The 25,702-nt window shown below is 41.7% G+C and overlaps 3 protein-coding genes across 25 annotated transcripts in view; 1 reads left to right on the forward strand and 2 right to left on the reverse strand.

Annotated features, from left to right (window-relative positions):
• caska (calcium/calmodulin-dependent serine protein kinase a) overlaps window positions 1–632 on the forward strand; it is a 95,039-nt gene extending 94,407 nt beyond the window's left edge. For all 17 annotated transcript variants that reach the window (XM_074695694.1, XM_074695710.1, XM_074695693.1 and 14 more), the window contains one exon: window positions 14–632. In XM_074695694.1, the coding sequence (XP_074551795.1) occupies window positions 14–190 (177 nt within the window). In that variant the 3' untranslated portion in view covers window positions 191–632. The remainder of the gene's footprint in view (window positions 1–13) is intronic.
• A 3,185-nt stretch (window positions 633–3,817) lies between these two features.
• On the reverse strand, window positions 3,818–8,094 carry nyx (nyctalopin). The gene is made up of 5 exons (XM_074695472.1): window positions 7,979–8,094; window positions 7,712–7,776; window positions 6,297–6,583; window positions 5,866–6,170; window positions 3,818–4,993 (listed from the first exon to the last, which is right to left on the reverse strand). Exons 2-5 carry the CDS (start codon window positions 7,731–7,733, stop codon window positions 4,165–4,167), a joined length of 1,443 nt encoding a protein of 480 aa, XP_074551573.1. The 5' UTR covers window positions 7,734–7,776; window positions 7,979–8,094; the 3' UTR covers window positions 3,818–4,164.
• Window positions 8,095–11,655: 3,561 nt separating this feature from the next.
• Window positions 11,656–24,725, reverse strand: ddx3xa (DEAD-box helicase 3 X-linked a). Of its 7 annotated transcripts, none has more exons than XM_074694704.1 (20): window positions 24,374–24,725; window positions 22,643–22,694; window positions 22,284–22,331; window positions 21,541–21,600; window positions 18,914–19,021; window positions 18,384–18,519; window positions 18,154–18,258; window positions 17,964–18,063; window positions 17,729–17,864; window positions 17,499–17,596; window positions 17,320–17,418; window positions 17,062–17,222; window positions 16,835–16,979; window positions 16,584–16,728; window positions 16,217–16,267; window positions 14,562–14,743; window positions 14,348–14,465; window positions 14,094–14,247; window positions 13,861–13,970; window positions 11,656–13,617 (listed from the first exon to the last, which is right to left on the reverse strand). In XM_074694704.1, exons 1-20 carry the CDS (start codon window positions 24,416–24,418, stop codon window positions 13,532–13,534), a joined length of 2,139 nt encoding a protein of 712 aa, XP_074550805.1. In that variant the 5' UTR covers window positions 24,419–24,725; the 3' UTR covers window positions 11,656–13,531. The 7 variants fall into 7 exon arrangements, with proteins under 7 accessions (XP_074550805.1, XP_074550802.1, XP_074550808.1 ...); XM_074694701.1 differs by having other exon boundaries at window positions 18,848–19,021; window positions 24,374–24,724; XM_074694707.1 differs by lacking the exon at window positions 16,217–16,267.
• Window positions 24,726–25,702: the final 977 nt, after the last annotated feature.

Below are 25,702 nucleotides of genomic sequence, written 5' to 3' on the forward strand. Positions count from 1 at the left end.
CTCCCTCCTGCAGGACGAGTCTCTCCAGCGGCTGCAGAAGGAGTCTGAGATCCTGCAGAAGACCTACGCCCACTATTTCGACCAGACCATCATCAACAACGAGATCGATGAGACCATCAGGCACCTGGAGGAGGCCATTGATCTGGTCTGTACCACCTCCCAGTGGGTCCCTGTGTCCTGGGTGTACTGAGCCCTGATCTACATCTGCACCACCTCCACCTGCTCCTCCCTTCTCAACGCCGACACCTCGAACATCATTTCCACTTCAGAGTAAAAAAGAAATCTTGAAACTCTCTCGATTGACCCCCTCAGCGTGCATAGAGACTCCTCCTGATGCTGCACCGACATCTTGCAGCGCTGAAACTCAGACCGGACAGATGACCTCGGTGTAGTGTTGTATAAAATCAGAGTTAACAAACGTGAATATTGTCATGTCTGTTCTAGCTAGGAGGAAACATTTTTCTAGATGTTTGTTTTAAAGAGACAGTACCGTGTCCTTCCTCCAACAATCCTCGGTTTCAACATTGTAGTCCTGTTGGGTGTTGTAGTTCTTAAAGACACTGGCGGTGTGTATTCTGAAATAAAAGCACACAAACACTGCGATGTCTTCTCACCTGTAGATGATTATTTATTCATCCCTGCTTCTTTTTTCTAACTCTGGGTAACATCATCACCTGTCGGCCCTCCTGCAGGTACTGTCTCTTCTAAATCAATCCATTAATGTTTTAGAGATCTGAGGTTATCATGCATGTGGACAATTGCAAGCTCTCCATGCTGTCAGTCAGTGTTCCCCGTGTCCCTCTGTGAACCTCCAACAACGAAAAGAAGACAAAAATGTGAAAAAAAAAAAACTAAAAAACATTCCAGCTGTTTGGAAACTAATGGACTCAGTCGGAGGAAGCGTGAGGGGGCAGCAGCGGAGCTGGACGTTGATGTGGCACCTATGCACATGAGGTGACATTTCTAAACCACAGATTTACTAAGAAAAAAAGAAGAAGCCGATCATGTAGTGAGATGTGTTTGTTAAAGAAAAAAATCCAATTAAAGTCTTGATTTTTCTGTTTCTGATTTGTCATACACTCCAAAAACAAGACTCCCACCTTATGAGAATGTGATGTCCAAAAGTTAAGTGTTAAAATCGAGATGAAAAAGGAGATGATTTTTATTCTGTAACTGAAGAGTAAACCAACCTATCGTCTGCAAAGGTGATCACTTTGCCGGAAAGGAGGAGGCAGTGTGTGCGTGTGTGTATATCTGATAACTGTGTGTATAATAATGACAGACTGACATACAGCTGCTCCTTGTGTAAATGACTGCGATGATAAAAGTTCTTCAGTATGAAGTTTTTTAAATACATTTCCTTTTATGTGTTGGAAAATTGAACCTCTGAGTGGCTCTTTTTTTCTTTTCCACTCCACAAAAACACAGAACACTGATTTCACCATGAGTCAGGAGGATCACCATGAATGTTGGGAAGGTCATGAACTGTTTCACTATCTGCAGCTTAGATATCCAATGGAGACCCTGGAACTCTATTTCTATCTTTCTATATTTTGTTTATTTTTGTTCTTTTTTTTTTCCAAAAAAGTAAAAAGTAAAAAGTAACATCAGGCATCAATTTTTTTGAACTTCATCATATCGTCTATATATTTCTGTTTTAGGAGGGAAATTTTAAGAAAAAAAAAACATGGCCTAACACCTTATGTTGATTGTAGAATTTTGACCTAAAATAAGAGGGTTAAAAAACACACTGGTGACACTGTAGATACCTATTAGCACATGAGTGATTGAGAGGAGCACATGTAGAGAAAAGAAACTGAAGCTTAAGTATCAATCTCATCACCCAAGTATTGACCAATACTGATCCCAACGTTGGCATCATTATTTTAGATTGATTGGCACACCACTATTCATAACAATACATATACAATTTACATGTTTTTTTATGAATGGATCGAAGAGCCGCACACTGAAAGGCAAAGAGCCAAGTGCTCTAAAAATGATACTCAAGGGGTAGAAAAGGTATAGTTTTAGGGGTTTCTTAGACTTTGTACATTTTTTGGGGAAAAAAAACATGCCCTAACCCCCAACATTTTTTTTTTTTTCAGAATTTTGATCGAACAGTAAAGTGCTAAAAGAACACACTGGGGCCACTTCCAGGGCTTTACACCTTAGAGATGGGAAAGTCCAGCTCACCTATTTTTGGTGTTTTCAAACTCAGTGAATCTTATTTGCATTTGCATTGGACCAAGTTTCAGCTCCTATCCTAAAAAAAAACAAAAAACAAAACAAAAAAAGATTTAAAAGATTTAAAAGATAAAACAAAAAAACAAAGGAATCACCTTTCAAATAGATCCTAAATGTTGAGAGGGATTAACTTGAATGGAGTCACTCACTCTGTAAACCATCTCCAGCGTCATATGATTCAGGGGTTATTTTACAGGTAAACAAGGATTCAGCTGCTACATCCTGAGACTTCAATCAATCAGAGAGAGTGATCAAGCAAACTGCAGCCTGAATAATATTCCTTTGTTACATAATCCAACATCAGCATTAACATCTGAAAAAACGGAGGAGGCCAGCTGTGTTTCAACCTTTTATCCAGAATGGATTTCAAATCTCTGAGCTCACTCAGTTATTGATAAATGCTTTTAAAGCTGTGTCACCTGGTACACCAGGACACCCTAAGAACCAAGCAGCATTCTAGGCGTGTTCTGTATCTGAGATTTAATCCATCACAGTATTATACCTGATAAAGAAATGCATGAATCTGTTTTATTTTTAGCTGAAGAAAGCTGTCACCCACCCAGTTCAGTATTAAGACGGTTTTGTGTTGTATTGCATAAAATAAGCCACAATTTAAGTTATGCACAAACAAACAGTGAGTATATCTGTAATAACTCTGACACTTTACCTTTACCCTGGATTAATTAAACTCCACGACCCATTCTCTAATGAAATCTGCTCAGATAAAGATCGATGGTTAGTGAAAGAGGGGATGAGATGTCTTAGTCCGGGTCTAATCCCACATTAAAGGGCCATCAAGAGGCCAGTGTGCAGATTAACAGGAGCTGAAACTTGCAAAGTTGTCAGCTACCGGCTGAAGCAAGCCAGAAAGCACAGTAAAAGTTTTACCACAACTTTTTTATTATGTATAAAAATATATGATGTGACAAAGCGTTAAGTCAAAGTACATCACTGAATCTGTCAGAGAAAACACTTGGATTTACTCAGGTAAAGAGAAAAGCAGTGACTGTTGTAAGACTGGGCTCCATCTTTAACTTCTCACACTTTGTTCTGTCGATTTTTTATTAAAGCTTTGCAGGATAACTCACTAATCATTTAGGAGCAATAAAACTTACCTGCCAGCTTTTATCATCCTAAAGAGAGATGTTCTTCTCACACTTCCCCCTCCCCCACACAACCTGACATATGGTGATCACACCACACCCCTGTGCACACAGAGGTCACGTCCATAAGAGGGCAAGCATCCATGCATACATGGTGGAGCGATGTGAAAGTCCGTCCATTACGCTGCAGCAAACACAAGCTGCATGCAGTAAGAAGATTAATGAATGCATTTATGGAAAAGCTGCAGAACGTACATTTAGAGCTGAATGAAGAGCAGAAAGGACATCTGTTTGAGAGATCAGCACAGGGGCTCCCATCTCTTCTCATTTTATACATCCATATGAATGAAAATACAAAATAAAGACGTGAATATTACATAATATTACCAGTAATTAAAAATTGAGTGTTACGCAACAAAAGGTGGAGGCTCACATTTACACTTAAATGACAGTAATCCACAGTTTGAATTAACACCCGAGCAACGAATCCTGCGGCATACAACGTGAACATCGTCAGACAGAGCAGACATGTCAGTGCCGTTTCTCTTTTGTAAATAGTTCACCTATAAATATCAGGGATTATTTTTTTCAAACAGCAGCGTCAAGGTCAGTCATTCCCATAAGAGGAGCTGAAAGTATTCAGCCTGCACGCCACTAGAAACAAAGAAGAAATTCTGAAAATCCTACATTTGGCAGTGAACACACTCTCGAGGAAGTGGAATCCTCTGAAATCATCTTTTATCTCACGGTGGCAATTAAAAAGCTACTCTGTAACGTTTCCCCAACAACAGGAAACACAATCCTTCCTGAGCGCTCATGTGCAAGACAGACAGAAACAAACATTCGAAAGGTCGATCAAAGCAAGGATCAGCCACACCACCAGGAAGTAGAGGAAAGAGCTGCGCCCCTGCTCTCTTTGACCTCCGACCCCTGCAGAAAGCTGTCCATCCTCAGGCTCCAGCAGAGTCCCATTGCGGAGGCTCTCTGTGCTATTCCCCATCTCTTCTTTGAGCTCCTGCTGCAGCAGTTTAGAGATGAGGCTGATGAAGCGGTTCTCCGTGGTGGAGACAATCTCTGAGGACACCGTGGTCAGGTTCAGCTCTGCAGGGTCCACGCAGGTGCCGTTCACTTTGGCGAAGACCACCTCACTGAGATCTAGCCCTGCGACAGAGGAAGGCGAGGCACAGGGGATGTCCCGCACCAGCTTGTAGCTCTCCATCCACTCCTTCAGCCACTCCAGGGCGCAGTCGCACTCCCAAGGGTTCCTGAACAAGTACAGGCGACCCAGGAAGTAGATGGGCTGGAAAACTGGGAACGGAAGTGTGGTGAGGTTGTTGCTGTTTAGGTGCAGCGTGATCAGGCTCGTCAGGTTCTCAAATGTGCCCTCTTCAATGTACAGCACCTGGTTCCTGTCCAGGTACAGGACCTCCAGCTCCACCAGGTCACCAAACCAGGTCTTAGACACATTGGTAATCTGGTTTCCCCCGAGGTTGAGCATCTTGAGGCGGGTGAGACCTTTGAAGGCGAGCCGTGGGAAATCAGCCAGAAGGTTGTCGTTGAGGTAGAAGTTCTCGAGTCGCACCAGGTCCTGGAAGGCCTGGTCGTGGATCACATTGATGCGGTTCTCCTGGAGGTTCAGGTACCTGAGATCGAAAGAAGACAGATTTAGAGGCTGGACTCTAGGATCAGGATGATAATCTCACACTAAGTCCTTCACACAAAGGTGGTTTCTGGTTTAAGGGACCCCTGAACCAGAGTTAAGAAACAAAGACACTTCAGCCAACGACAAATTAAGAATTAAGAAAGAGATCAGATGTTGGCAATAAGGTTTGCTATCTTCTCCCTTTCCAGTCACCCTTTTCCTCTTGAAGCATTTCCAGGCAAGATTAGATCATGGTTCTGCCCCTATTTTTCTACCTTATCCAGAGAAAAACCCAAAGTAAGGCACTCAAGTGAATCCTAAAAACACTGAATTACCAACCCTTCAGGTTTCTGAGCTTCACTCTGGCTCTTTAAGGATGAAACAATAAGACGGCAAGATTTCACTCTCACTTTCTTACCAAAGATTATGATCTTAGGTGACAATTGAGAAATAAGACTGAACAGTAAACTGAAAGCTTCTGATGCTGCACCAATCCACCAAGATATCAGACCTCTTTGATCAAAGGCAGCAACTGTCTTCTCTTGATACTTAAGACTTGTTAATCAAAGTGTTCAATCTGAAAATGGGCTCATCAGTTTCTGGACTCTGTTTTTTAGCAGATATTCCCAACAAATGCAAATCAATCAAACACAAGCAAATCAACAAATCATCTGCAACAGTTTCACAAACACAGGAGCAGATGTTTTTTTCTCCTAAAGAGGCAAAGACAGAAAAACATCCACATTTCAGAACAAAATCTGAAAATTAGGCCTCTAATTTCCTGCAAAATCTTTGAAGAAAGCTATTAAGTATTAAAATGCTTCCTACAGCTGATCAATTATCATCATGAGTCTCTTTTCGCCTGTGACTTACTTCAGACTCCCAAGGCCCAGCAGTGAGTTGTAGGCCACCGCCTCAATCTTGTTCCTCTCCAGGTAGATGTGGGTCAGGTTCTCCATGCCTCTGATGGCCCCGGGGATCCTCCTGAAGTTGTTCTGGAAGCAGAGCAGCTCCCTCAGCGCCGTCTGCTCAATGAAGATGCGATCTGGGATGTTGAAGAGGTTACAGTCGGATAAATCCAGACGCACCAGCTTCTTTAACCCTGTAAACGTCCTAGTGTGAAGGTAGCTGATGTACTCATTGTGTGCCATTTTCAGGTCCACCAGGTTGGAGAGGCCCTGCAGGAGAGGGAGACAGGTGTTGGATGTGAGATCGTAAAAAGTCTTACAGCAGCTTTTTGATTTGCAGAATTAAACCCAACAAGTTAAAGTGAGGGGGAAAGAAAAGCCAGAGATATTCCAGACCTTGAATGCCCCTGGAGTGATGAAGGAGATGTTGTTGTGGTCCAGAGACAGAGACTTGAGGGAGGGCAAGGTACCGAACGCCCTCTCAGAGAGGAACTTGAGCCGGTTCTTGTCCAGATTGATGGCTGAGGCCTCGCAGGGGAACTCTTTAGGGAGCTCAGCCAGGCCGGAGCGGTCACACAGCACGCTGCAGCTCTTCTCCTGCGTGCAGGAACAGGACGCTGGACAGGCCCGGACACACGCCCACCGTGCCAGCACTGCCTGAGGCAGCAGGCACAGTACAGAGACTGGAAGAGGGATAAAGTGAAGAATAATATTTAAAAAAAAACAAAAAAACAAGAAGAATCCACTAAATACCACCAATTCCTCACCAGTGCTTTAAGATCCTGTTGTATTGAATTAAGACTGGTTTTCTCTTCTGTCAGCTGTTTGTCATCACCAAAAGCTATTTCCCCTTTTTGACCAAAGACTGGTCACCAATGATAGTCTTTTTTATATCATATTGATGATTTATCAGTAACATGAACTGATCCCTCAAATTTCCTCTAAAATCACCAGAAATAGGCGCTGAAAGGTGAAGAAGGAAAGACGTTTCTCTAAGCTGAGGATTCAAACCAGGAGCCTTCAACTCAAGACTCCACAAAACACCTGGTTTTAACTACACGAAAGATACTTTTATTATAATATTGAGGAACTGCCTTGTTTTCATGCAAAAATGAACCATTCTCATGTTTTTTCATCTTTGTCACTGCACCCATTTTGACGTGTATCGTGCAAAAAAACAAACCCAGTGGAGTCAAAACAGATCATTTAACATGAATCCAGAAGTCTGAAGCAGCTTTCACGTTGACTGTATTATAACTGTCATCGGTTTGATGTTTGATCTCAATTTTAATCCACAGTTATTCATTTTGACTGCAATAAAATCAAGATTTATGTGAAAAAAATCACTCCTCTTAATCTTTATGAGCACCAAATGTCTGATCAGCTGCAGGTATTTCAGGTTGAAGTCTGATGTGATGTCTGTGACACGTTGATCAGCAGCTTCATGACTGAACTGTCTCCCTGCCAGCTGCTGCTGAAACGATGATGTGATTAAGAAAGAACAGCTTACATCAGAGATTAGCTCACAACAATAGGGACTGTCTGTGCACCGGATTTCATCCAGTGCACCACGGATCCACATCGGCCTTTTAGGCTGATCAATGAAGAACAGTTATCATTAAAATGTGTTTTCTTGATGCTTTAAAGAACTTAAATCTTAATGTGAAAGCAATAAACAAACCCAAGCTTAGATTTTCTGATTTGCTGATTGAAAATTAGATTCAAACTGGAGGATTTACAGATTTATTTTTCAAAATTTTCAAGCTGAAGAGGAGGAAGAAGAGAAGAGGGGTGAAGGGATTGGAACTGACCAGTGAAAGTGATGACAGTCATTACTGTAGTCTCTCATCTGGGACATGCCAGGATTAACAGAGGTCTGAAACAGCACAAAAAGAGCACAGCAGCACAGAATAATGAACCACTGAGAGTTACATAAAAGTGTGACAAAGCCTCACATCCGTCAGTGATCCACTTTCCAAAGTTAGCGGCTCAGTTTGACTTTGACAGGAAGCACAGAGTTTAAATTCAGAGAAGAAGAAGTAAAACAAGCAGTGAGAGTGAGGTAAATCAGATTTCACCTTTAGAAGTTTCCAGACTCTTGTGTCCATGTGTGTGAAAAGTCCAAACATGTGTGTCCATGTTCTCCATTGGTAGCACCTCCAGCCGAGCCAGCTGCTCCGTCCTGACACAGTCCTCCTGCTGAAGTGATGTTTTCACTCCTCATCCTTCCCCCTCTCCACTGTTTGTGTGTGTGCGAGTGCTCCACAACACACACAAACACAGCAAAAAGCCATCTCTTAATGGCACTCAAATCCCCCTGGATGGAGAGAGTGATGCAGTGATGGAGAGGTGGAGATGGAGATGGAGTTGTACGTTTTGCAGGATTACAGGAGTGAAGCAAAGCTCTCAGATCAAAGCGAGGCTGAGCAGAGAAACACACACACACACACGCGCGCGCACACACACACACACACACACACACACACACACACACACACACACACACACACACACACACACACACACACACACACACACACACACACACACACACAGCTCGAAGACAGCATCAAACTTGACATAAATGTAGATGTTGAAATGGATTATGGGATCAGCCTTCGTCAGGGTGAGATCTGATGAAAGGCGATCAATTTGATCTGTTAAATAAGACTCAGATGTCAGGATGTTTGTGAATCATCTCACCATGAGTCTGATTTAAAGCTCCAGTGAGATGATTTCTGTTGGTTATAAAACAGAATGAAATTAAGGCTAATGTTTGTGTATGACCTATGACAGAAAACTAGAGCAAGAACGAGAAATTCTGCCAGTGGGGTGAGAAAAATTTGCTGATGTGTTTAGTGTCTTGTAAAAAAAAAACAATGTCTGGTTACAAGAGACTGAACAAGAACATTTTCTCATCCCCTTAGCAGAATTTTAAGTAAATCAGATGTCATTTTTGTCTTCTGATATGTTAACTTACAACATTTGTCTGGACTTGTCAGATGCATGAGGCTCATATTACGACATTTTCTACAAAAAATCAAACACTTGTTCAGATTTTTTGCAGGGCTTGCGTGCAGCTTTCACTGACTGATCCTTCTTTATATTCCCCTCAAACATCATCCACGTCATCTTTTAAAAAATGATAGAAATTATACAACCAGATTTCAGAGCGTCATGGCCTCCTGCTGAAACCACTCAGCACATTAGAGATCATCTGACCTTTTTAAGAGTAACCTAAAAAAGGCTCAGCGTGCTTTTTATCCCGATTATGACAACACGTTTTTGTCAAAGTACAGCAAGCATTACGAAGGAATAAAATCCAGGTCAGCTGTTTCTCTCTATTTTTTCTGGTTCATCATTTTAACCTGGTTTTAGCAGAATGATTCATGACAAAGATCAGCTCTCAGGCCTCATCGCCTGGAGGCTGCACGTCTGGTTACCATGGCAAGAGACGATGTCAACATGTTGAGTGACAGTCTGACAGGATTTGGGTCATTAGAGATTCAGCTGTGTGACTGTAACACCTCTAAAGCCCCAAACACAACACCCAGACGTGAGGCCCTGTGAGCTGTGAGTGGTAAATCATCTGAAGCTGGTGGACTGAGACGAGGACAGATTCCTGAAAAACCATGTTCCTGGTCAGAGGTTTCTGAAGAGGTGCTGAGAGGCCTAAAGGTGGCAGTTGCTGACACCATCTTACATCCAGTTAATCTAGAAACGATGAGAGACGGAGCAAAGGCAACCTGGATAAAGGCTAAAAACACCCCTACCTGTCACTCAAGGAGGCAACCCCCAAATATTCCAAGACATGTTCAAAACAAAAAAGTTATGAAATAATTAGCTCTGTGAGGTCATCATGATTGAGAAATGGGCTCAATTATCTTTGTACAAGGCTGTTAACATGTTTATGTAAAGCTGGGAAATTTACCACAAGGCTCTGTGGGGACAGACTTATTTTAGGGGCAGCCTAGAGTGAACACTAGTGGAACTGCAGTATCAAACAAACATTTTTCCACGTGCAAGAAACACCACACCCATTATTGCATTTTGTGGGGGTTAAAACAGAAAAACTAATACATTAAGAAAAAAAATCTTCCTCTGCAGACTAAGTTTAGGTCCGTTTTTGCAACGGCAATCTTTCCGTTCCTTGTTGAAACAAAACTCAGATGCATTTGAACATAACTTGTGTTCTGGATATACTGCATGAGTAGCAAACCCTCAGTTGTCAAATAAGAAGTAGATGCATAAGATGCAGTTCCTTGAGAGTCCGCTTGAGGCTTGCTGCAGACAAGAGAATTCACAAATTAAATTTATAAATCACAAAAAAAGACAATTTGAAGCGAAATAAACGTGTTTACAACTTGCTCAAAAGCAGTGATCAGTCAACATCGTGCTGTCTTGAGGAGTGCCTCATTGCAAAGAAACAAAGTCTACAAAGTTTCCCTAGAAGTTGCGTCTAGTTTCTCACTACTTTTTATTCCTGGTTTTCCAAGCTAATTTTTAATTCAAGTTTTTAATCTAAGCATTTTTCAAAAATGTGTTGAAACTCCTGCTGAAATAAAAACTTGGACCCCTGATAAGTGAAGGGATAAATACCATGCATTTCCAGTTTTTCTATGTGAGAAACAGCGATCACAGACTTGATTGGGGAAATGAAACTACTGACACAGTTGAATTTACAAATGAAAACTTTATATTTTTTTTTCCAAAAGAAACGAAGCCCATCATCCAATCTACAATACCAAATTGAATTTTGCCGCCTGCTTTCTGCCCCGTATCCACACAGGGCAGCAACAAGCTGCTTGCTACAGGTTTTTTTCAGCACAACTACAGTAAACAAGTCTTCATGAAACATGCTTGACTTTTCCAGGTACTTTTGCATTCAAACATTTTATTTTGGTAAAATCATACAATTGCACAGCTGAGTATTTTCCCATGCAGTGCAGTGGCCTATAAGCTAATACAGAAAGCAAATTCTACGTCTAAAGAGCTCCGGGGTTCTCTGCACAATGTGGAACGTGTCTCTGGTTCAATGTGCGCAGAACCTCCCGTTAATCCTGAATGTTTCCGACAGCTGTGGCGCAGACCTGCTGCACATTCACAGAGAACTCCGGAGGATTCATAAATGCAAATACAACAATGAGAATAAACCACATGTTTGTTTCTTTAAGGATTGCCATGTGCCAGACATTCACTGGAGAAAAGAATCATCAGGTCAAATTAGAGTAAAGAATCAATAATGCACACAATTGGAGAATCTGAACACTTCTTGCACTGATATGCTTCGGAAATTTATTTGCTCTTTTGACAGCTATATTCCAAACCTTGGCATGTTTGTTCAATTCCATTTCAAATTTTGTTGACCAATTATCATATAGAGATGACCGGCCCTGAGGAGGCCTGAAACAGCTGTGGATATTATTGACTGAGTCCAATGTATCTTAAACATTAAAAAGCTCACACTACCCCGAAATATATAAATTTCACGCATACAGGTGACATTCAACATTCAAGTGCCAGTGTTTTTGTTACTGTCTTTTGGTCAAGTTTCTGAAACTTTCAAAGAATCACTTTGAGGCTTACAAAAATAAATATTTGTCAAAAATGCTTAATAAATTACACAAAACTAGCAGCAAAAGTAGAATCTAGAAATCTGTGCAAATGGCTAAATTCCCCCAACTGCTAAATCCCCTGGTCCCAAATAAATCCTGGTTTAAACGTTGAGAACCCTTCCCCTTTGTAAACAAGCTGCGTTTTTCAACAATCTCCTCTCACACAATATTTGGAAGCTTAAGGACACATATCCAAGACATCTATATAAAACTCTAGATGTGCAATAAAAGAACTTTTGTAAAACTTGATGGGCACGACGTACAAGGGCCTACACACCTAAATCAAGTAGCACCATTCAATCTCAAGTTCTCAACACTGTCAGTGCATCCGCTTTTAGTTCAATTTCTTAAAAAACAAAAAAGATTTCAAGGCACAACACAGCCGGTGAGAAAAATTAGGGTGAGAACACCCCGTCTCTCCTCCTCTCGATGGCTGCTCCTCTTTGAGAGGAAAAGCCTGCTCTGGATTTTTAGAAACATCTGAGCAGATAAACTCAGAGGACCTGACAGTACATTAATAAAGAGGTGGAAGCACCCCCTCCCTCCCTGATCATTGGCCACCTCCACAGTAAGACGACACAGCGATGGAGGAACCAAAGCTGCGGACGATGGCGGTGCACTGAAATCTGCGCCCCATGCCTGCTACCCACCCTCCCCCCCTGAACCCAAGTGTCTGGAGTGCTGCTGAGCACTCTGCTCCGCTGTTTAAACCTCAGTGATCCTCAGAATGCCTGTATCTTATCAAGATGAACCGTGCCTCCAACGCAGCTTGAAAAGAGAAAACGTTTGGTAATTAAGTTAAGCCTGCGACTCAATTCTCGTGTCTTTCCTTCCTTGACCAAAAAACAAAACACTTGCAAGCGTAGAATACCATCTGAGCCTCATGGTTAAACACTAACACCACGCTGTGCCCCCGATGCTGTGGTCCTTTGTGCGGCCATTTTGAACTTCACTTTCAAGATGGCAGGCATTTTTTGTTTTGATACATATTTGTAGAGAAACAATTCAAAAATCAAAAAACTGAAGAAGTCAGTTTTTCAATTTTGCACACACCTGCACCAAAAATGTCTCAAGTAGAAAGAAACAAAAAACACCGCCCACTTAGTGTAGCTAGCACTCGGTAACATACTAGCTGCCGTAACACTGTCGAGTCAATTGAAAAATGTGGAGTAACAAGTTTCCAGCAGAGATTATCCTGTTTAAAACCTCAGTGTGTTCTGGTACTGAGCTTTAATGACTTCTGTGTTTGTTAAGATTACGTAAGGAATGACTGTCACACCCGTTTAAAGGAGCCTGTCCAGGATAGAGTGAGCAAAAAAAGAAAACAGAAAAACAAATGTAACTGTCCCGAAGGATTCAAATACAGTTGCTTCACAGAGTGGCCCAGTTTGATTAGACGGAGAAATGGCTCCATTAAGCTGTTCCACTATAAAAGGCTACATGTTGTTCCTGCAATAAATTTGAAGTTCAAATGGAATCATGACTCAGAGCCACGATACCCAGTGTTTGCCAAGGTTTGATTAAGTCCAAGCTTATTTTACCTTCCTAATAGTTTTCACCAAACAAAAGAATCTTAAAATCAAATTTTTTGAGCTCTTGGCCATGTTCGTCTGGTGAAACGAAAACATAGATTTCCTGTTTAAATTCCAAAGGCACAGTACATTAACATACAAATGATCCTCAGGTTATTCGATTGGGGTTTTTTCCACAAAAAGAACAAAAATACTTTGAACAATGAAAGCCCGAAGTTGCTATCGGACAATGCATGTCAGCATCCATGCTCACTCTGAGGTGTGCGAGTCTCTGCGCTCTCCGGTGCGTTTTTGCACGTGCTGGTGACTTTCCTTTGCGTCGTGCTGCACTTCCTTTGAGAGAGAAGCGAATGGCAGAGAACCAGGGTTGGTAATGTACTGTGTGTCAGTGAAGCTACACAGGGAGGGTTTGGTATGGTCTGGCTTAAGTTAACATGTGGTTTCCATTGGGCTGGGTTGGCAGGGCAACCTATTCCTATGGTGACTAGTTGCCCCACCAATCCACACTACCAGAGTGGCTGTAGTTTCCTCCGTAGCCGTCATTGCTGTAGAAGTTGCCACCGAAGCCACCTGTGAAGGACAAGGTCAGAAGTCAGACAGGAAACAACTTAAAAGTCTCTGCAACTTTCCTTCCTCCAATCATGCGTTTCCCTTAATATAAAAAAAAACCTACAAATCACCACCGCTATAATTTACAAAAAGACAAGAGCTGTCTTTCTGTCCTGACCATCTTAATCAGACATAAATCTTCACAAATGGTCCCATTTAGAGGAAAGTTTGACCTTAAGAAAAAAAGAGATCTCTCTTCCTTACCTCCACCAAAGCCGCGGCTTCCTCCAGTGTTTCGTCCTCCACGGTTGCTGTTGAAGCCTCCTCCTCCGGACGTTTGACGGTAATCCCTGGCTCCGAATCCACCAGAGAACCTGGAGATGAAAAGGAAGATTTTTAAATATCATGGTCAGGGTTCCTCTCACAAGACTCTTACGTGAAGACTTGGATGGTTTTATAAACATGTAAGTCAACAAAATGGATCTGTATTTATTTACCTCTTGGAGCGCCCACGGCTGCTGCTCTTGTGCTGGTGCTCATAGGCCAGGCTCTCAAGCCAGGAGGGAACCTCCTGCTTGGCCTCCACCAGAATATCCAGCAAATCTTTGGTTATGTTGCTGTTTTTGTCGTTAAAGAACGACGTGGCCAGACCTGCAAAAATAAAGCAAGATAAGCTCACACTTGATCTTTCAGGTCAGTGTTTTAGATATTGTTTCAAATATAAATTTAATTAAGAAAGAAGAGTCCTTACCAAGATTGCCCACACGTCCCGTACGGCCGATACGGTGAACGTATTCCTCAATGTCACTGGGCAAGTCAAAGTTAATAACGTGCTTCACATTGCAGATGTCCAGACCTCGAGCAGCCACCTGAATGAATATTTGAAAAGTCAACACCAAAGAAGACCAACCAGCCAACTAAAGGTCCAAGTTCAGAAGCCTAAATTCAGAGCACTCAATACTTACAGCTGTAGCCACCAGGATGGGGCAGCGTCCAGACCTGAACTGGTGCAGAGCCTCCTCTCTGTCTCTTTGGGATCTGTCACCATGGATGCTGGTGCAGGCATAACCCTCATGGTACAGGAAGTCCTCCAGAGCATCTGCTCCTTTCTTGGTTTCCACAAACACCAAAGTTAAGGAGTCTTTGCCTAAGAGAATTGAGAGGGGGAACAAGAGGGAGGAGAGCAGGATGAAGAGCACGAAAGAAGGGAGGAAGAGGGAAAGAAAATGTTGGTAAAGGGAAACAAGGATATGGGTGAAAGTTTAACGTAAAGAAAATGGGAACAGGAACATAAGGTTGTCACTAAAAAAGGTCAGCAACTGCAAGAACATGAAGTAAAAGAAAGATCAAAATGAAAACTTAGGAATGGAGACAGGGGTTGCATAAGAAGCTTTACATTCAGTGACCACCGGAAACTGGCTGAAAATTTCAGCAGCCATGCTTTCACTTTTAGTTACAAATCATTTCTTTTCCAAAGCCACCTCTTTGAAATTTTGTGATTAAGATTTTCCTACGATGATGACTAAAACAACTTCTGGAGATTTTGCTGTTGACATTTAAACCTGATGGATTTAATTTTTCTCATCAATTCAAGTAGTTCATACAGTTAACCCAGGAGTTTTTATCCAAAACACTTTGGGACATACATGGAAAACACAATATATGTCCAGCAGAGCTCCATCTTCCTTGAGCTACAAAAGCCTGAGTGTTTTTAGGCCTTATTTTTTTGCAGCTGACGACCCCAAGCCTCTTTACATTGGTCTTTAAACTGCCAAGTGTGGGCTTTAACAAGTCTGTTCATGACATAAATTGCACAGCATGTTGCTTTTTATGGAAGCAGCTGCAGCTGGTAAGTTCTAAAGATGTTGCTCTTAACATTTGAGGGGCAGCTCTCTCTGCCTCTTTGAATGCTATTTATGTTCAGTGAGTTTTAATCATGTTGATATCTGTTAATTATTGATATTGATCTATAGTATTTCCTGCAAGTGACTATTCTCACATTAAGTCAAAAACAGTGCTTCTGCACAGAGGTCCAATATTTAAAGTTTCTCTCCACGACCAAATAATATTACAGGGATATTTACGGATCACAAGCAGAAAGTGCCTCCAGACTTTGTCCCCCTCCCCATTTTGCCTTTTAATGGGCTTGAATATTTTGCCAGAGATATGAATCCATGAAAAGTAGTGTTTAGAGACATTTCTAGAACAAGCATAACATATTGCATATATAGCATAACCTTAAGATATAAATACTGTGCATGGACATATTGTGATTATATATCGAAACGATACATTTTGCAGCCCTACTGCATACAGTTTCTTGTTCCCTGTTCTAACAGATGGCCATGACAGTTATAACAGCACAGACTTGACTCATGGAAACAGAGAGCTCTTTATATGACAACCAGCCAACATGGCTGCACTGAGCCAGCTGACCTCAGCAGCAGTGTCCAGGACACTGAGGCAAACCTAATGTCCTTAGAAGCTTTTTTAAAAATGAACGAAACAAACAGAAGTAAGGCAGCAAGTCAGCCGGGGAGCGAGGGACAGGATGAGCTGTGGGATGTGATGTTTCTGGCTTGTGGGTCAGAGTGAAGTTATGGTATATGATTATACTTACCAGGCTTCTCTGGGGCCTCTGTCACATTTTCCTGAACCTCACTGGGAATAACTAAGATAAAACCAAACCGGCCAGTAAATGTGAGGCTACTCAGCACACAGAAATCACAGCTTTAGATCATCATGAGAAACCCCTACATGTCGCTGTCAGCGCCCGTTTCCCCCTGCATGTTTGATACTTTATCTTTCACGTTGAGCTCTGGCTATAATGATCAATATTTGTTAAGTAAGCAGAGATGTAGCAGAGTCAATATTAGCTTGATATGAGGCAGACTGACAAACACGGGATGATGGGTTAGAGTCCAAAGTGGCCTTCATGGGAAAGGGGAAAGGGTCTAACTGTACATGCGTCTGTGTGTTGGTCTCACCTGTGGCATTGAGCAGATCAAGGAGGAAGGACCTCTTATCAGTCTCCTCCACCCAGACAACCTTCTGGGTAATGTTCTCTGAGGTGGAACCAACACGGCCCACTGCCAAGAAAATGTAGTCCTCAAGGAAGTCACGAGCCAGGATCTACACCGATAAACACATCAAACATAAATATCTGATTCCCATTTCATTAAACAAGATTAAACTTAACTCTGAATGTTATCACAGCTCTGAGGAGTCTGGTACTTACCTGGATCTCCTTGGGAAAGGTAGCACTGAACATCATGGTCTGGCGGATGCCTTTAGGTGGCATAGTATCCTGCTCGACGATACGCCTGATCTGTGGCTCGAAACCCATGTCCAACATGCGGTCAGCCTCATCCAGGACCAGATAGCTGCAGCGACACGTTTTATCAGAAAACAAAGCTTTAATCTCTTAATAAAAAATGTTTAACAAGCATCCTTAGCTATACGTACTTGCAGTAGTCAAGGCCAATCTTGCCCCTTTCCATCATATCAACCAGACGTCCAGGTGTGGCCACCAACAGGTGACAGCCTCTCTCCAAGTCCCTGATCTGCTGTCCAATGTCAGCACCTCCATACACCACACAGGGACGCACGCGGGAGCGATAGGCAAACTATAAAGTAAGACAAAAAATCAGCTTCAAACTGCCATATTCGGACAACTTCCTCTCATTGGTTTCAATGACAGTCAGATATCTGCTAGGAGCTCACCTTCCTGGCCTCATCGTAGATCTGCAAAGCCAATTCTCTGGTTGGAGCCAGGACTAGGGAGATGGGGTACTGCTTACGGCGGCCGTACCTTCCATTCTCCTAAGAATGTGAGAAAATGTGTTTAATCGAAAAGTGAAACAAATAGAAACAGATCAGACATAAACAGCCTTCTTAAGTACCTGTCCAGTGCTTTTAGGGGCCTGCAGAGCGTCCCCGGGCCCCTCAGTGTAGATCTGACTCAGCACTGGCAGCAAGAAGGCAGCAGTCTTGCCAGAGCCTGAAACACAGCAGGGATAATACATTCTAGTTTCAGTGCGATGGTATGGTATCCGACAGAGGACAACCCTTACTTGTCTTAAATAACTCTTTAAACCAGTTTATCTACGCTAAAGTAATAAATTTCATTCACCAGTTTGGGCACAGGCCATCAGGTCTCTCTTGGACTTGATGATGGGGATAGCATGCTTCTGTACCGGGGTGGGCCGAGTGTAACGGCTCAGGGTGATGTTCCCCATGATGATCTCCCCCATGTCCACGTCGTGGAACTACAGAAAGAATAACAATCACTGAGTTGTGACACAAACTATACTTGAACATTTTAATGGTTCAATAAATGATCGTTTTAAATAACTGTGTGGACTTACACTCTCAATGTGGGGAGGGCAGTTGCTTCCGGTGGCTTCCACTGGAATGTCATCATACTTCTCAAAGTTTATGCCAGTGTTGCTTCCAGAGAAAAGCTCACTATATAGACAAAGTTTTGCAGAAGTTAGGGTTAAACACATTAAAAAAAGGGAGAAAAGTTTGTAGTTCAGGAGCAGACATCTGACTTACTGCTCCAGGCGCTCGTTGGGAGCAGTGGGCTTGGACCAATCTTCCTCTCTGACGTCCTCCACCCAACGAGTGTTTCCTCCACCAGCGAAGCCTCCACGCTCATATCTGTAAGAAATTCATAGTGTTAAGAATCCAGATGTGAGGATATTACAGATCACAACAGTCTTGAGTACTGCACTTAATTTGTCTGCTGCCAAAGTGTGAATATGAAAATATAGAACTATACACACCTTCCCCTTGAGCCTGCCCCACGGTCATTGTAAAAGCCTGTCTTGGAGCGATCATTGCGTCCTCCAAAGTTGCTGTAGGAAGCATCCCTGGGTGGTCCTCCCCAGTTGCCGTCCTTGTTGTCATAATTGCCAAACCCTGTTAAGAACCAAAAGTGAGTTGTCGGATTTTTCAGATAGAGATTTTCCCTGAAAGATCAGCCTTCAGAGGCATCTCCTCTAACTGAAACTGGAGCACCATAAATTCCTCAGGGAAAGTAAAGTAAAAAGAATAATCTGAAATCCAGCGCAGGTCTATAATTGTAAAATCTACTCTGCAGAGCTGTTACCGAACTGTAGTATTGCATCATTATGGTTGAAATAAGGGTGGGGGGAGGGCTGAGTTTAAATAGTTTAAGCTTAATATTATTCTTAGATTATTCTACTTCTTCTGGTATTATTTTTAAGGAACGACAGGATTTCCCCACCTGCATTCTGTAATGGTTGATTAAACGAGCCTCCACCCCTGTTACCACGGTAGGCGCCTCGCCCACCTCTATCATTGCGAGGGGGTCCTCGGCCTCCAAAGCCCCCGTTTGTGCGGTTGTCATGGTAACCATTCACAAATCCATTGCTGCGTCCACCATCCCATCCAGGAGAATCTTCACAGGAAGACAGAAGAAGACAGAGTTTAAGGTTGTGGAGCACATGTTAAAAAACTCAAAGTTGACATAAGCCATAAGTTTCTTCCAGTGCTAATTAAATCAATGACCAAATTTGCTAAAGTGGGATGCAAAAAGACCACAACCAGAGCTAAAAATTTACTTCAATTTAAAGTCAAAAAGCATCAACAACCGCTATGTTACAGTTCTTCCAACACTACAAAAAATTCAAAGCAAGTTCTATGTTTGTGCATGGGACACTGCAGACAAATGATTTTTTTGGAAATTAAATACCCTTGCCTTACAGTTTATAACTGTGCTGTTTTTTTTTTTTTCAAAAGGATGACATTTACTTTTACCACAACAATCTGCCCAGTTGCACACACAGGCTGCGTCATTGCCCCATTGATGGCCTCTTTTATCAGCGCAGGCTGGGGAAGAGGTGGGAGTAAAACTCAAACTGTTAAGGGCCACTAAGTTGGATGGGTAGCAGCTTGAGGCCAAACCACCAGAAAGGCCTCAAGATCCAGCATCTTACAAAATGTGTCAAGCTAAGGGGGGTGGTTCTATGCCTGTCAATCTTAACTGAAATCTGCAGACTGACCAGTAATTAACTCAGCCTTAAGGAAAACCATTCAACGACTCAGGACTATACTAATTCAAGATAAGTGCTGCTGATTTGAGGGAATCAATTCATATTAGGTACATCTTGATGCATTTAATATTAGTCAAAGTGGTACCCACTCAACTAACAGAGGTAAATTTCTTTAAGTTGGTGAGTATTTTAGAGGAGTTACTGTTTTGATTTCATCAGTCTTTTTTAAGTGTCATCAAGGAAGTGTCTGTTTAATATGTAAAAAAAAAAAGGGGGTCCGTTGAGAACTAACTGCAAAAATATGCATCAGGATTTCTTTGCTGGGACTAGGATTCAACAAAAAGAGCTGCATGTGCACGCTGAAAAACACCAAAAGCTTGGCAATGCAAACCTTGGCACACCAAACCAACCAACCAAACACACCAAAACAATACAGTAATACAAAAGTGCACTGCTAAACAATAAAGCTCAATAATATATAAAGCCTTCATGAAGAAGGAAATTAAAACCACAAAACAATGGATTCAAAAGAAAGTTGACATGTGACACTATTGGGATTATGATTAATAAAAACAACAATCCAACACTTTGTGGAGTGAGGAAATAAAATCATTTGCACAGTTTTGTTATAGGCCAGCACCTATTTGCCCCTTGTCAATGAACTCTGTCATCCCAAACCCAGGCTTCCCTTGTGAGCCTGGTCAACTTTAGAGACTGCAAAATGTATTTGGTCTTCAGTCAAACACTACAAGTCAGTGCTCAATCATGTGCCAGGGAAGTGTGTGTTTCTGTTCCACCACCTAATGCACGGGAGATTTCAGTTGTTACTCCAAATTCACACCAAGGACAAATGACCAACCAAAGAAATCTCCTGGAACAAAGCCTGCATGCACTCAGGATTGCAGCACTCTGTGTTCTATAATCTCTTTATTGCTGTTCAAAGCATGCCACCGGCAAACACTAGAAAGCAAAAAAGATTCATTAAGAACTAAAAAGGGAGAACTTGTGATTAATAAAGAGCTAGATCTTATGCCAAAGCAGCAGTGCAAAGCTGTGACACTGATTTACAAATTCTAATCCCTGATTTTATTCAAGAACTTACAGTTAACAGGGTTTGAATGTTGTTTGCATTTAAAGGTGGGTTCTCAGGTGGTTGTTAGTAAAACAGTCACACTAGTGATGCAGTGCAGCCGCACCGTCATCATGCATCACTTCACTGGCAAGCTTTGACAAACTTGTGTTAGGCCCAGATTTCAGCTGCTTTCCTAAGTGACCAAGACAAAGCAGGGGCATGTCAATTATGCCCTGGTGTTCAGTTAAATAAACTATAAAAACTATGCCACTACATTAATGGCATGACATGCAGGTAGAGGTCAAGGTATACCACTTCTGTTTCGCCAACCCCCACTGTAGGCATGGTAAAAGGCAAGCTCTTGAGAGGCCAGTCTTGGGTAACCTGAGCAAAGGTAGGGAAGCAGGCTATAAAAAGACTCTCCCATAGTTATTTGCTCATGCAGTATGAGTATTGGGGCTTGACTTAACACTAATAGTTACCAATCGCACAGTCATCCCATCCTGATGTACAGTTATTGTTTTGTCTTTGCTGACACTCTGCCTGCCATGGTTGTGGGCACTGTTTAGAAGAAACTTGGCAACATTGCAGGTGAAATAAGGGCTGAATATACAGTTGATAAGAATGTTTATGTATTAATTATGTTTATTTAACAAAATTATCAAAAAAAAAAACTACGATTTGAGAAGCTTTGCTGGTATCAAAATTAGCCTGTAGTTATGACACAATTCATCCCATTCATTTTTCATCCCTCTCCCCCTTTGCACTGGCTTTGCTGCTGTGTAAAAATGGCTATTTCATGCATCTGAAAATGCAGATTGCCCTCAGCGAAAGCAGACAGAAGGGACTTACAGAGATTTACTGGTGCCACTGTATAACCGCACTGTCTAGCAGCGGAATAAGCATTTCCTGCTGTGGAACAAGAAAACAGTAAAACGAGAAAAACGTCAAGTGTGCAATGACACAGTATCATGATTCCAAAATGTTTATTTGTAAAACTGTTGATTTATCTGACTGTAAATGTCGGACATGTGCCCTATATTAAAGCCTTTGAGAGGCTAAACCAGCACCAAAAGTTAATAAAAATATCAACTTGGCTTTAAAAAAACATTTGAAGTCAAGAGATGTCATTAATTATGTAACCAAACTTTCCTTACTTTTCCCTGTATCAGAGCAGCCAACAGCTAGCACTCCTCTTTAATAAAACAAGAAACTTCAAGAGACGTTTGCTTTTCTTTAAAATGTTTGTCCAAAATCAGACAGTTTGGTGAACTGCCTGAAATGAATGTTGCAGGCAAACACAATTTTACCAAATACTTGCCCTACTGCCAAAATAAGCTTTCATGCACAGACAGAGAACCACCAACACCACTCTCTCCCCTCGCTCTCTGTGCATTGGATGTCAGTCTAATGGTGGAAAGAATCAAACACTGCAAAAGCAGCTGCTTTGAACTGGTAATGTGTTCAAGCTTTTCTCACCAATTGTTTTTTCTCAATTGTGCTTGCTTTTACCATGCTCTGATGGGTTCAATGGTAAGAATACCACACCTGATACCTGTGTGAATGCTCTGACCGTGGTTCAGTGTATGACTTACCATTTTTAGGAGCATCTTTGTTTCTTAAGTGAGGTGGAATGTAACGCCCTATGGGGAAAAAATGTATGCCAGTCATTTACCAGTTAGGATCAGATAATTACATTTGCTGATATGGCTTCCAGTTAGAGAGCTATGAACTCATTAAAAAAACTTTATAATAATAAACTACAGGGTGCTTTTTATATGTACACTATCTGCGTTGTCCTCAAATAAATGAGCAAAAAATACAACTATATCCACACTGTTTAGTATAATACTCCATACTCTAAATGATCAAAACAGAGACACACAACCATAAAAAAAAAACTTATGTAATCAGGTTTTGTTATTTTTCCTGCAAGTTGATATTTTATACTTACTGCCAGTTCCGCCGCCTTGTCCGTCAGCAGAGTTCAAGTCTAGGGCAGCAAGCTGCAAAGAAAGATGAAAATAAATAGTTACAATTCAATAAAACAGTTGTTCATTCAATAAGTTTGTCAAAAATAACCTCAGTGATTTCTTGAAAGTCTGGCATGTTTTCACAGAACACTGTGTGTTCTGCCAAGACAAACAAAAAACAACAACATAGAAGTTTTCCCTCGCACACTGGATTAGTCTTGTCAAATATGAACAGATGTGCCAATCTCCCTTGTTGGTTCAATATTTTTGTAAGATAGTGGCTATGCCACGTGAAAGGTGCTACACCAAACACAATTTACTTACACATCTAGTAGGGTTCATTTGTTGAATTTACTACACTGGCACTGTATTGATCATCCAGAGGGTCTATATAGACTTCTTTAAACAGTTTGAGGCGTGTGGCCTCAAAGCAATATTAAAATATTAAAAAAATGCAAAGACCATTACTCATACCTCTATGCATGGGCTTAATTATCAAACACATGCTTTAGAAAAAAAGAGTTTTTTTGTTTTTTTTTACAGAATTTCTCTGTTAGGAGCAAATATATTTTGATCCTGCTTCATACCACTTGTATTGATCTGGCCCTAATTACTCCAGTCTCTGACGCACAGATTCAGATTTGCTCAAAGCAGATGTCTATTGAAAAAAGTCAATATACAAGCGCAGTTGATGGCAGCATTGAATTTACCCTTTTACTTTCTCACAAATGTAGATACAATATTTGGAAATATATATCCGTGCTATGTGTCAAGGACAATCGTATTCAATCATTAGGGTCGAAGTGTTAGGGTTTTGGACAACCTGGTCGTTATGAGATCTTCACCAAAAAGGTGCAGTGAAATCAGTTTTTAAATAGAAAAACAGGTTTAACCTAAGTAATCTCGAGTTTTATTGAGTTAGTAGACTCTTTACTTCGGTCATGCCCACATTTAAAATGTCATGATGTAGTGGTTCTGGATCGGGGCCTTGTTTCCCTAGCCGTATATCTACAGCCAAATCGGAAGCCACGCGTAAGATGCCAACTCCAGCGTCGTGTTATCAAAGCAGAAGTTAAGTAAATCCGAGAGCATTTTAATATTTCGATGGTTTATGACACATAACTGATCCAACATTGCACAGCACATCCATCTTGACTACTTTCAACCCAACTAAAAATTGATAATTATAAAAATATACTGATAAATACTATACATGGTGTGTCATATATAGTCAAAACTTATCCAAACACATTCTGACAGAATGACTGGTTAACTCTGGCCCCTTAGCTCTGGGAAACATAAACAGACAATAAAGCCGGTGCCAACATTTTCTCCTGCGCCACGTTTCAGGTTGAGAAGGCCGAGCATTAGCCCGGCTAGCTCAGAATACCGGCACGTTCCCTTACGTCAACTATCTTCGACTATTTTCACAAACTATTGTATAACTCGATAAAGAATGCTTTCTAAGCCATATTGAAATGAATTGTATTCACTGTTTGATCGCTTACAGAGACACAAAGCACTGAAATGTTTGTCTGGCACAGCGGAGTGAAGAGCTCCGCCATCACAATCCTTTCCACATCAAACCTCCATTTTAGCAGCCGCAGCGTTAGCTCAATGCTAATGTACCTGTTTCTCCGTCGAAACTACATGTGCGCATCGGAAAATTACCAAATTCATCACCACAATGAAAAACTTTTAAAAGTACTCACCTGCTGATCTAGACCGTGTGGATTATCAACGACCACATGACTCATAACTAAAGAGAGAAGTGGGGGATTATTTCTGAAGAGAAAGGATTTTCTTTGTTAGCACGGCCCGGCTTTGCTTGAACGCTAACTTCCTTATCTGTACAAATAACGACCTTGAGTTACGTATATAAAGTTATCTAGACGATTGCGTTTTCTTTAAATAAATAAAACGGCGGTGTTAGTTATAAATATAAATTCCGTTCAAGTTTCCGGATGAAATGCTTGCTGTGGAGCTGCTGAATAGAAACCCCCTCCCGGCAGGCTTGATCGTGGTGGAATGAGGCATCAAGTGCGCAGGTAGCGCGAGATATCGTCCCCTCTGTAACCCGAGGCCAGGGAGTTGCTTGGCAAATATCGCGAGACTTTTTTTCATCCCTGGCCTTCAATAAGAAAAAGCTACTAGAGACAAACGAAACTCATCTTGGCTAGAGTTTCTCTTTTCAAACCAAGTATCGTTAGAAATGTGTCTTTAAAACACCGATGCTTCACATAGACTTCAATACCACATTAAATGCGTGAAAAACACTAAACGCATAGGTTATCTAGGGCTGTTTTTAATAGAAGTGTGTGGATACTTGTGACACTAACACATCAAAGTGATTAGCTGTAGATCTTAAACAATGAAAAGTACAGACATACTCTTCATAGGTACACACTCCTGACCAGGAGGGCTGAATCTGTCCCCCTCTCAGGAGAGAACAAGCAAGTAGACCTTTTAGATTTCACGTGCACCAGGGTTGATCGTATTAAAAACTGCTCCTTGGATAGACAGGATTGGAATACTCCAAACACATTAAGAAATTGACCCAGATGCCGTGGCATTTTTTTTCAAGCAGGCCAAAATAACCTTATTAGGACCATAGGCCCAGAGAAACTACATGCAGCTGAGCCGACTGAAACTCAAAGACCTGAATAAGAGAGGACTTATTACACAATCTTTGTATGGTTCTTGAAGTTGTTTAAATTGGTCAACTGTTCCATTATATTGCTTTTAACGTTCCTATTTAGGTCAGGAAGGTCAAACATAAGCTGAACCAAATCCTCCCCCCATCCTCCCTGTCCCTACCTCTCACATCCCCCCTCTCTGTTTCCTTTAGCCGTCTGTTCTGCATACAGTCAGTGCAGGCTGTGTGGCCTGATCCAGTCATTTATCCTCCACTGCATGCTACACCAGCAAAGTGAGGGCAGAGGAGACCATATGTCGCCAGGATCAGGTACACCACGAGTAATTGGCTATGAGGAGAGAGATCAGCTGTTGAGAGGTTTCATGACTAAGAAATCTCCCCTTTA

Source organism: Halichoeres trimaculatus, unplaced genomic scaffold (assembly GCF_033239565.1).
Source record: "Halichoeres trimaculatus isolate MK-OKI-2021-1 unplaced genomic scaffold, fHalTri1.1 fHalTri1_scaffold_19, whole genome shotgun sequence".
Lineage (NCBI taxonomy): Eukaryota > Metazoa > Chordata > Actinopteri > Labriformes > Labridae > Halichoeres > Halichoeres trimaculatus.

Bases quoted from the DNA above. Each gene is read 5' to 3' on its own strand.
- nyx (XM_074695472.1), bottom strand. From the start codon at position 7,733: ATGACTGTCATCACTTTCACTG. The intron at 6,171-6,296 runs GTCTGGAATATC...CCTCTCCTGCAG, and splicing joins TCACTCCAGGGGCATTCAAG to GGCCTCTCCAACCTGGTGGA. The intron at 4,994-5,865 runs GTAAGTCACAGG...TTTCGATCTCAG, and splicing joins CTGGGCCTTGGGAGTCTGAA to GTACCTGAACCTCCAGGAGA.
- ddx3xa (XM_074694701.1), bottom strand. From the start codon at position 24,418: ATGAGTCATGTGGTCGTTGATAATCCACACGGTCTAGATCAGCAG. The intron at 13,971-14,093 runs GTAAATAAATAC...TTTCATCTCCAG, and splicing joins AGCCGTGGGCGCTCCAAGAG to GTTCTCTGGTGGATTCGGAG. The intron at 13,618-13,860 runs GTAAGGAAGAGA...TGTCCTTCACAG, and splicing joins AAGCCGCGGCTTTGGTGGAG to GTGGCTTCGGTGGCAACTTC.